Source organism: Drosophila persimilis, unplaced genomic scaffold (genome assembly GCF_003286085.1).
Source record: "Drosophila persimilis strain 14011-0111.01,24,50 unplaced genomic scaffold, DperRS2 tig00000000-arrow-pilon, whole genome shotgun sequence".
Lineage (NCBI taxonomy): Eukaryota > Metazoa > Arthropoda > Insecta > Diptera > Drosophilidae > Drosophila > Drosophila persimilis.
In genome coordinates, this window is record NW_020825288.1 from 18,491,813 (window position 1) to 18,502,638 (window position 10,826).

The 10,826-nt window shown below is 40.7% G+C and overlaps 1 protein-coding gene across 3 annotated transcripts; it reads right to left on the reverse strand.

Moving 5' to 3' along the window:
* Window positions 1-384: 384 nt before the first annotated feature.
* On the reverse strand, window positions 385-10,345 carry LOC6591611 (cadherin-86C). 3 transcript variants are annotated; one of them, XM_026992412.1, is made up of 11 exons: window positions 9,683-10,345; window positions 9,158-9,241; window positions 8,975-9,100; window positions 8,772-8,921; window positions 8,567-8,681; window positions 7,391-7,583; window positions 5,978-7,304; window positions 5,777-5,907; window positions 3,676-3,766; window positions 3,230-3,414; window positions 385-3,163 (listed from the first exon to the last, which is right to left on the reverse strand). In XM_026992412.1, exons 1-11 carry the CDS (start codon window positions 10,343-10,345, stop codon window positions 511-513), a joined length of 5,718 nt encoding a protein of 1,905 aa, XP_026848213.1. In that variant the 3' UTR covers window positions 385-510. The 3 variants fall into 3 exon arrangements, with proteins under 3 accessions (XP_026848213.1, XP_026848207.1, XP_026848219.1); XM_026992418.1 differs by lacking the exons at window positions 385-3,163; window positions 3,676-3,766 and having other exon boundaries at window positions 3,236-3,414; XM_026992406.1 differs by lacking the exons at window positions 3,676-3,766; window positions 5,978-7,304; window positions 7,391-7,583; ... (3 more) ...; window positions 9,158-9,241; window positions 9,683-10,345 and having other exon boundaries at window positions 5,777-5,864.
* Window positions 10,346-10,826: the final 481 nt, after the last annotated feature.

The following is a 10,826-nucleotide window of genomic DNA, read 5'->3' on the forward strand; positions in this document are numbered from 1 at the left end:
TTTATACCGTTTTGTTGGTAAAAATAAAATTCTTTCAGAAAGAAATTTTTAATATGGCAGCTTTAGTTGTCTTCTATAATATGTTTAATACCCTCTGCAAGGGTATAAACGACGAATGAAGTATTATAATTACAATGAGTTAATGGTCAAAGTTAATTAGTATTATGCCTTAAAATATATGCCTATAAGTATGTACATGGAATTCATTTGGACGGTACTTTCCAAGCTTTTACTATAGTTAGTTATCTTAAATAAAACATTTTACTAAAATTATTTTCTTATGATTGTACTGAAAGCGACTAAGTAATACGGATCTGGATGTATTTCCGTTGAACTAAAACGAGTTTATAATTTTTAACATTCTATAGACTACGAATGTGGTAACAAATGTATGCATTTGTTGTGTAGTGAACAAGTATTGCATTTAGTATTAGTTCGATGATTTGTAGGTAAGGAGCCTTTGAGGCTATCACATTTGATTGCTACATTAAACGATTCGCAGAGCTCGAATTACGAGTATTGTGGCGACTCGCCACCTGAGGGAATCTTTTTGACCCGACTTACATCGTCGTAGGCAATGGAGAATACGCTTTTCTTTTCGGCAATCGGATTGCGACGACCCAGGCTGTTCAAAAGGGAGTTCATAGCTATGCCTGAATCATGGTCATCCTCGAGCGTCGAAGCATTTAACTGTTTTTGTGCATGCGATGATGTCTGATGTGCGAGGCTACGACCTTGTTTAAGAAGATTTATTTTCGAGTTCGTCACTTTAACTTCGTTTTCTTTAATCGGGGACGGCTTAGGCTGCTGTCTTTGAGCTGAGAGCTCCTTGTCTGAAGCTGTTGCTGCATACGGAGGAGTTTCTGGGTACATGTAGTGGGGCAGTTTGGTAGGCTGTGCTGGAACTTCTATTGCACTTTCACGCTCAAACCTATGTTCAGAGTGCTGCAGTAGTGGATGATTTGTGTAAGTCTCTTTTTTTGGTCTATGCTGCTTATTTAAAGCTCTGTCCTCCTTAAGCAAACGACTGCCTTTCGGCGCGGATCTGCGTGGAGCCGGCTCAGGTTTATATTTTCCACCATCATCATGGAAATCACTATCTTGGTTCTGGATGGTGATACGCGTCTTTGTAACGCGTTTTTCTGATGAACCACCCTTTTTTTTGTTCGTGGGTTGAGATTTCGATGACTCCGTCGAGGTACGGCCGCTTAGAGACGATTTTTTTTTATTGTAGTACCACTCCATATACTTGGGCACATTGCGTTCTCTTGCCCCCTCAAGATTTCCTAACTCGGCTTCACTTTGATAGCTTCGATCAATCAATGATGTGGCTGCTGGGGGAGTATTATCGTCTTCAATAGCTATCGAATCGAACTTAGAAACGGATAGTCGGTTGTGCGGGGGCTCCGATGAGGTTTGTCTTCTGGGATTATTGTCCCGCTTCTTGCTGTCTCTTCTTGATAATCTCGGAATTGAATTTAATTGTGCCTCCTGGACTGTCTCCACTGGTGTCTGTGTACGGGGATACTTTTGCTGCTTTATGCCTCCCATATTTTCTGGAGAAAATGAATAGTTTCGTTTCTCTTTTGGTTCCATTACAAATTTATCGCTTTTTTGCCCTCGTGAAGGTACTACAGCACTTGTTCTGATTACGATTTCATCTCCATCTGAGTCAAAAGAATACTCTGTATCGTCGCCTTCGTCGAATTCGCCATCGTCGAATTCCCCATCGGAATGTTTGTAATATTTATCAACTAGAATCTTTCGTGTGCTGTGGTTTCTGGTACTTTTATTTTCGTCGAATGAGTCCGTTACCTCTATAAGTACATCTGATTTCAGATGCGCGCTTGCCTTCGATTCTCCATTGGAAGTGGCGTCAGTTTTGCGGCTTTCGTCGCTTAGCTGTTTCCGCAGTATACTTGTCTTGGTCTCCCGCATTGGTTTCTTTGGTGGGACTCGACTCTTCCGCTCGTGCAGCTCTTCTTCCTCTTTAATAGGTGTGCGGATTTTACGTTTTACCTCCTCCACCATCACGATCCTTTTACGTGGCTGTTTTCGGCGCTTTTTCGTCCTACGACGCTTGATCCAGAACGTACCTTCAGGGCTATTTGGTGGAATAAACCGCACATATTCATAGCCATCCTCAGACATGGACTCGTCATTTTCGCTTCGAGCACGACGTTGCGACGACTTGGTTTTCATATGTGCTTGTGAACTGACGGATGTGTGCGCGATATGGCTTGCAACTGTATCAGTTTGCGTCCCGGCATCACAGTCAGTCTGCGTACCTATAGCCATCGACTGACCAGGCAGACTCTGTGTTTCTAATGCCACTTCCTGTGTATAGCCGGACTCCAATTTGTCCTTTTCGAGCAGTATCTGTCGCAGCAGGGAATTCTGTTGCTTAAGAGACTGTTCCAGCTCCTGGGTAAGAGAGTGATTCGATATTGCAGGCCGCATCTTTGAACTAGCTTCAACAGCATGCTCTGGCTGTGTATGTATGACCTTTACTTCCGGTTCCATTTGAGAATAAACAATACTGTTGGGCCCTGATTTTACTAATGGATACGTATCGACTTTTAAATTTGAGGCTTGTTGTACTTCATTCGGCATGGATTGAATGTAGGTTGCTCCTGGTACTATTTGATAGTGCTCTCGAATTATCTGCTTTCCATCTGGTTGCTCTTCAATAAATCTCCGCATAAGAATCTCTTTACCCGTATTGTCCACCATTAGAAGCTGTGGATGTGAAAGGTTTCCTAAGGGCTTTAGTGGCACGTTTACATATATGTTGTCATCGTCTAGTGCAGCACCATCGTGAATTTTATCTCTAGTCATCAGTTGAAGAATTTCCACGTTTCCTTCTTTTATAAACAGTTCGCGTTTGCTCTTCATACTGTTTTGGGCAACGGGGAAGTCCATGTCGCTACCGCGATCTATTTCGTGTCTACGCATAGAGTCGTCGTCAATTTGGTGGGTTTCGGTTTCACAGCGCTGTCTTTGCGCATAGTCCAATTGTTTAATTTCTCGGTTTCGGGTAATGTCATCCACTATATCTCGATTTTCAACTAAGTCTTCCATGTATACGTCGCGGTCATTAATAAGATTAGTTCTAGAGTTATGAAAACTAAGATGAAGATCGTCTTTGGCTGTACGTTGTTTTCTGAAACCAGAATAAACAATATTAATGTATGATAGATAGCATTTCGCGGAATATTAAAGTCAATACCTAATGCGTCCCTGTTGCTCCTCAGCTGATTGTACATGATGTTTCTCTCGGTTGTCCTGAAATCTCCCTACGTTTTCGCTAGGATGTTCACGACCGTCATGGAACTCCCATCGGGTAGGTTTCGTTCTGGTATTCGGGGGCTTCTCCGCTGACCAGGCATCGCGTCTTCCCATCCACTCTGCGACCTGAAAATCATACAAAAGTAATTTTTTAATAAGTGTGCTATAATATATTTCAATACTGCTGCTTTCTATTAACTCGAATGAGTTACACTCGTATTAGGTGCAGATTTTGTTTACCGATTTTTGTTTATACTCGTAGTTCAAATCAAAAAATGTAAAAAAAAACATGAAATTGCAATTGAGAGCTTTTACATTTTGCCATTGGTAAGTGCGTTTTCTTTACGTTAACTACTACCATTGAATTCTAAAAAGATCAAAATCTACCTGAACAGATTTTGTATGTTTTCCATTTGCCATTTCCCTATGCACTAGATGCACATCGTCTTCAGCTTTACTGATATTAACTATTCTTTTGCTACAAGAGAAAAATAAAAGATAATACATAGAATTGTTTTGATGTTGATTATTAAAAACTTTCTCTCAGAATTGTATAAATACTTTTTCACTATTTGATCTAAGACAAGATGTTGAACTTAACACATAGTCTCTAATGAAGTAATATATGATTTTTTAATTCGAATAAATGTATTATGTAATTATGGTATCACCACAAATGCCGAGAAAACGTTCGTGCTAACCAACTTTATTGAGGAACAATTCGAATGGTTTCTATAAATTGTCAATCCAGTTGGTTGGACTATCTAAAACTAAAAGTTTTTTTTTACAGCTAAGTCGAATTGGAACAAAAACGGATAACTTTGTCCTTGGTAGCTTCTTGGCCTCAGAGATCGAGGGTCATTATGACGGACAGAAGAACATGGCTGTATTGAATCGGAACTTTATATATGGTATCAGAAACGTTTCCTTCTGGCCGTTACATATTACATTTTCACTGCCGCAATACACCCTTACACTCTTTGAGTACCGTGCACATATGTACATACATATTTCCATATACAAGAAAACGAAGTCTGGCTTCGGGTACCGAAGCTGCCAGATCAATCAGTTTCATTCGATTTTGATTGTGAGTTATTAAACTTAATTTTCCAAATACTCTAGTCAAATACTCTTAAACATTTTTTTTGTTTTTTCTTTGACCGTCTGTTCTTAAATCGATTTTAATTTTTGGTGACCCGAGTAATACGAGTCATTCTATCTAGAAAAATTATCTTGGCATAAATAAAAACATTCATTCATAAAGACTTGTTTTTAGTTGATATCTTTTTATGTTTTCTATAGTCAAACCTTCAAAATTTCAAACCTTAGCTCTCTTTGCACCGAAGCTTTGAAGGTAACGATACGCCTAGTTTTAATAATCTACAGTATAATTTTATTTGTATCTCTTTTAGAGATTTCTAATTTTGTCCAGTATTACAGCTGTTGTGGTAGGACCACCAATTTAGACCGCAATATAACTAAATTTGGGTCAAACTTGTCATGAGAGAAGGTAAAAACAGAGGAAACAAGAGTGCAACCAGTGTTAATTATTGCATTTCGTTTGTCTCCTTTCCACCTACTGAACTATTTTATAAAAATTGTAAAATAGGTTATCTGTTTGCATTTTTCCGCTACATCTCTCCATCTCTCTCCACCAACAGGCTTTCTTGCTCCCCTACGCCAGAGGGCGCACAATGCATGAGGAAGAATGTGTGAGAGAAAATGAGTAAGCGGTAGCGTGGAAGGGGTAGCGAAGTCATGGCAAATTGATTTGTTAATTCTGGCTATTATAATGATCCGATCTGGTAGATATAGTCATACAATGTTATTATTTTTAAAATTTTGGTTGCCAGAGATTTTCGGCTTTTACGGACGCAGAAGGAAGCGTAGTAAAATTGGAAGACAAACTGGATTCAATGAACTAGGCGTCAAAAAAAAAAAGGGTGGATGGACGGACGGAGGGACGGATAGACAGACATAGCTATATTATTTGTTAGACATTACTTTATAACATTAATATGAATGATCGCTTTAAAATTAAGTCGTGATAAAATCAATGCACAATGATTCTTTATATACATATATATTTTAATAAAACTTAGGCCTTAGGCAAGCCACCGGATGGGACTGCCCTTAACCTGCAGTAGTATGCTCTCACGGTTCGGGCAACGCGAAGGGGCACATGCCCATGCGGCAACACAACGGACCTGTTTATAGGTCCAAGTGAGCTTGGGGGCGGGAGGCTCTTATCCCCCCCTCCCGGCTACCGCCTTAACCTAACCTAACCTAGGCCTTATTATCTAAGCGTTATTATTATCTACTTAAACTGTTTAACTAATGAGACAGTCAACAGTAAAAACGCATTAATACAATATACATGTATACCGTAAAGTTAAGTCAACTCATGAGACTAAGCCTTTAACACGTCATATAAAATGATATAATTCAATAAGTTAGAGCCTGTATAGTCTCCAAGTTTGCTACTTACGTTGCTGCACCGTACAGAGGGCACCACGAGCATATGCAGCAAAGAAGTAGGATGAGGACGGTAAATGCGACCAGTGTGGCCAGAAGTATAAGCAGCCAGAACAGCACCTTATTTTCAGCCTTATATTGAGTCTGCAGTGGTGTTAGATTCTATTAAGGTAGTGTATGGCTAATCATTGGTTCAACCATTTCAAAAACTTACGTTCGTCTGTAATGAGTCTTGCGGCATAATTGCATAGGAATTATTGTGCTGGGACAGACGCTGCTGTATATCCGATATGTCAACTAATGACGTGCTGCCATATAGCACTGTAGCGGTGACGACACTTCGGTCCTTGATACCTGGATTATTTACTGGAATGTCTTTGGCACCTGGCTCATCAGGTCGCAGCGGTCGTATTGAGTGAATTAACACCTTTCCGCCGGTTATGGCAGACAGCGTTTCTTCAGTTTTAGCCTTATCTGGGTTGTGACCAGGTACCACAAAAGTCACCATGCGCTTCCGACTTTCAGGTGGGTAGATGCGAATTGTTGTTGTCGAAAATCGCACAGGCACCCCTAGGTCGTAAGCACGAGCAGTTAAAATAAACACTTCGTTGCCATCGTCAGAACTGGAAGATGTACTTGGATCCCGAAGTCTTCGTTCACTGGCGTCCGTCATGGACCGCAGGTGAATCTTATCCTGTATTGTTAATTCCCCGGTGACCTTGTCCAGCTTAAATTTGTTTTCATAGTTGCCACTGATCAGTTCGTACCGCACTTCGTTGTTGGGTGCCGTTGCATCTTTGTCTTCCGCATTAATTACGGCCGTGGTGGTGAAGCTCAAGAGATCCGGCGTCAAAATAAACTCATACAGATCCTTGTCAAATATTGGCGTCTCATCGTTAACATCTATTAGCTTAATGATTAGAGGGACTTGTGCTCGATTACCTTCACCATCCATGTCCCGAGCCTCTACGTACAGGTGATATTCCGGCATTACCTCGCGATCATAGCCATGATTATTTGTCGATATTGTGATTAATCCATTCTCTGCATCGAGGTTAACAGATGTATTTAGATACCCCAGAATGGCAGTATATCGTACTTTGCCACCCAATCCCGAGTCTAAGTCAGTGGCATGCACTTGAACCACCTTAGTTCCCACTGTCATATTCTCGGGAAGCTCCACTGTGTAGGAGGGCTGGTCAAAGACGGGAGCATTATCATTAACGTCATTGATGTAGACGGTGACGTTTACAACGGCTGTGAGATTTGTAGCCGGACCCACTTCCTGAGCCATCACCTGAAACTGTACAGAGTGCCGCATTTCGTAGTCTAACAGTGTATTATCTCGTACGCGCACTAGAAACGATGCACTGCGCTCTGCTACATTTGGTGTTATCTCAAATGTTCCATTATTGTTTAGCAACGTCAGCGAGAAAACTCCATTTTTTCCAGTGTCGTCGTCATAGATGCGCGGTACATATGGGTCAACGAATATTAGTGCTGTGCCTTGCGGTGCATTTTCGTCTACCCTCGAAACGTAGCTGCAGCAAAGAAACAGCGATTGAGTTAGATAAAGAAAAGGTTGGAAGGCCTCGAGGAATTCCAGTGGATGCCTAAGAATACTTACTGATCGTTTTCGAAGTATGGAGGTGAATTGGTACGATCTGGCAGAAAGAACGCCAATTGCACAGTAGATGCCAATGCTGGCGGTTCGTCACGACCAACTTTAACTTCTTCCGCAATTACCGTAAGCAGTACTGGATCACCCACATGCGTTATAAAAGCAATATCTTCAAGAGGTCGCATTAAAAATATTTCACCTACAAAAAAACATAATTCATTAAACAGAAGCGTAAATAAAAAGCTAAATTTTGATGCCTAATGTAATTAAGTATTCGGCCATGCCGCTACTGGGTTGAGCTGAAATCCTAATATTTATTACCACATAGACACAGGTCTTATATTCGAAATATACCTTGCAATGAATAAGTATACTGAAGATCTTCATGGAAGGGTCGCCACAAACGACAGTTCAACAAAAATATGCTTCCCATTGCAATGAAGGTAGTACGAGTACATACATATGTACACACATGCACATCGATGACGAGAAGGTGATGAGGTAGACGGCTTGTCATTATATTCAAGAGCCTGCCGCAGCATTCCGAATGCGGCTTCAGAGCAAAAGCCATCAAACTGCTACTGGGAAGCACAGACGATTCGAGTCGAGTAGCTACGGGACTAGCACGAAACAAGGAAGTCCACTGCAGTGGATCCATTGATGGGTTATGGGTGCGGGAAATGAAGAGGCGGGTAGAATTGCGGCAAAGAACTTGGCCGCCCCGAACGGGTATTACTACTATGGTCGGGAAAAGTTGGTTGTGGTGAGACAAAGAGAGAAGAGGTGAAGATGGTCTGTGTAATCTAACGAGTCTAACTACAAAGAGGGTTGCCGTTCGCTCCCCCTATTGGTGTTCCCCAGTAGTTATGTTAATATCGGTTACCTGATGTTGCGCTGCTGCTATTTTCTTGCTTGAACAGAATCATTGTTGTGGTTTTGGATTTTTGTCCAATTTATTTTGCTTGCCTACTTGTGCCCTATGTTCTTCGAATGTCGCACATATGCAGAAAAAGGTTTTTAGTCTCTGAGACACAGATAGTCGGAGGAGCTAGTCTATCTATGCAAGACGAAAATCTTTTTTGTTTTGTTTTTTATAATTTTATCCTAAACAAACTGAGTATCCAATGTTCTCAAATTAAAATAATAATTATATGAAAAACCATATGTACTGGTGATATATACCGCTTGTGTCATTGATGTCAAAAAACGAAGTAAATGGGTTGTTTTCCGAGACCAATCCAAATCGAATCTCCCGCGGGTTTCCTTTGTCGCCATCCTCCGCATGTACTTGCAATATCTTCGTTTGAATCAAATCAAATGATTGTTAATACATAAATGTATATACATATATATATATATATCTTAATAGGAGAGCTCTAAAATGTACCTTATCGCCTGGTAGAATGCCAGTAGGCAGTTTGGTAACTGGCGGCGCCGAAGTGAAAACAGGAGGTTGGTCTTGAACATCCTGGACGATGACTACAATTTCCATGCCAGCGATGTTGCGACTATCTTGGCCAGGTTCGGCGTAAGCATCCTATACGAAGGTAATGCTAAACAAAGGAGCGAATCGATTTGGCTTTTACTCACATTGGCAAGTATAGTTAGATGGTACATGGCTTGCTTTTCGAAGTCCAATGGTCCCAAAAGAAAAACTGTACCTTCTGTTGTTTCGGACGATACAATTTTTTGTCTTATCGCAAAAAGCGGAGAACCCTGGGGAGGAAAAAGCTCAGAATGTCTGCCTAATGCATCTGTTAACATTAAACTTACCCATAACTCGAGGTAGACTGGTTTTTGAAACAGTGGATTCTTTCGCGCAATTACGTAATTTAATTCCGTGCCGCGTTTAGCATCCTTTGAAAAGAGCAGAAAAACAATAGTTTGTAATTTGAGTGTATGAAAATAGCAAAGTCCGGGTCCCTTATTTCTTCTGGTTGTAATAATGGTGCTCTTCATTTTAGGATCGTCTCATTGGATATTTGCTAGTTTCTGGCTTAGTCACAAACGGATGGACCATAAAATGTATTTATGCTTGTACTGTCTTCGACTTGTACTCTGGTTTACCCGGTAGGGTATAATATGAGGTTTATAATTCAGATATTTTAGTACAAGTCTTGCTCGGGGATATTGTAGAGCTAGTAAATGGAATTAAAATGTTGACGGACGGACACGTTTATCCCCTGTCTCAGCAATATTGTACCACTATTAAGAAACATATCGAAGGATATTATTTATAATTGGAATTTGATCCGTTTTGAGTAGAGCTATGAAATAACATATTACAAATATTCTCACCTCAGGTATCATTATAATACCGGGCTTGTGTGGAAATATGAGGTCATGAGGTGTGGTAAAATTGGTTGCTGTAATTGAGCACAATTGAGTGGCCATGCCACCTTTTGAGTCCTTCACTGAAACCTGGAAGTCGTAATAGCGCCCAGGCTCCAAGCGACGCTGAAGCACGATGTTTGCTTGGCAAACCGAATTGTACTTGGTGCATGGAAGCGAATCCACTTTAACGGTGGACGAAAATGCATCACCCACAAATTCAAAGGTCAATGGATAGTCGAACTCCTCGTCAGTTGCACGCAATCTGTAGATAACTGAGTTTACTTGCGCGTCTGCCGGTACCAGCACCAGTCGCATGCGCGTCGAAGGATCGAATTTAGGATCCACGCCTTGAATGTGATGTGGACACAGAATACCAATTAGAAGGCTGATTGTCAGCAATCGATAGGCGGTCATTGCACTCAGCCAGGGCCCAAAAAAAGCCCATAGAGATTGCCAGCCTTGTTGAATCTGTTGATGTTGCTGGGAGGTAGTTGGGGTGTAGTAGTAGCATTCCTTTTGGAGTATCGGTCCCGCATTTGAAGTTAAGCCGTTCTCTTCCTTTCCCATGTGGCGTAGCGGTATGACTGTTTTGTTCTTTACAGATTGACTGCTACTATTGGAAGCCATTTCTGTAATGAAAACAGGTAACTTTAAAATCAGTCTTCCTTTTTTTGAGGTGTTGTTTTTAAAATAAAAAATATAGTTATCTCACGGTCGATTAATTTCTTTTGGTTATCTTTCAAAATATTATTAAGCTACCTTAGCTAACTTAAGCGCGCTGAAGCTTATATGTATACCCTAGAAGCTAGAAGACAAACAATATCAACAATATCTTTCAAGCAAACTAACCAATACATTTCCTTCCATCACAAACACACCCAACCATATCTGTTTCGTTCCTTCTTATTATCAGATAGCTTGATATAATGGTCCATGATCCGCATATACATAAAAGAATACTAAATTAAAAATGTCGCTGAGAATCCTTAAGTTAAGGAATCGCTAGATCGACTCCTCTATTCTTGCTGATCAGGATTGTGATACCGGTATTTACACAAAAAACTCCACCATAATTTATTTGTGCCTTCAAAGCTCTTACGAACGCATT

What these genes read in the sequence shown, in the direction of transcription:
- LOC6591611 (XM_026992412.1), bottom strand. Translation starts at nt 10,345, where the DNA reads ATGGCTTCCAATAGTAGCAGTCAATCTGTAAAGAACAAAACAGTCATA. An exon ending in ATCTAACTATACTTGCCAAT is followed by an intron (nt 8,922 to 8,974) that starts GTGAGTAAAAGC and finishes ACCTTCGTATAG; the next exon opens with GATGCTTACGCCGAACCTGG. An exon ending in CCATACTTCGAAAACGATCA is followed by an intron (nt 7,305 to 7,390) that starts GTAAGTATTCTT and finishes TCTTTGCTGCAG; the next exon opens with CTACGTTTCGAGGGTAGACG.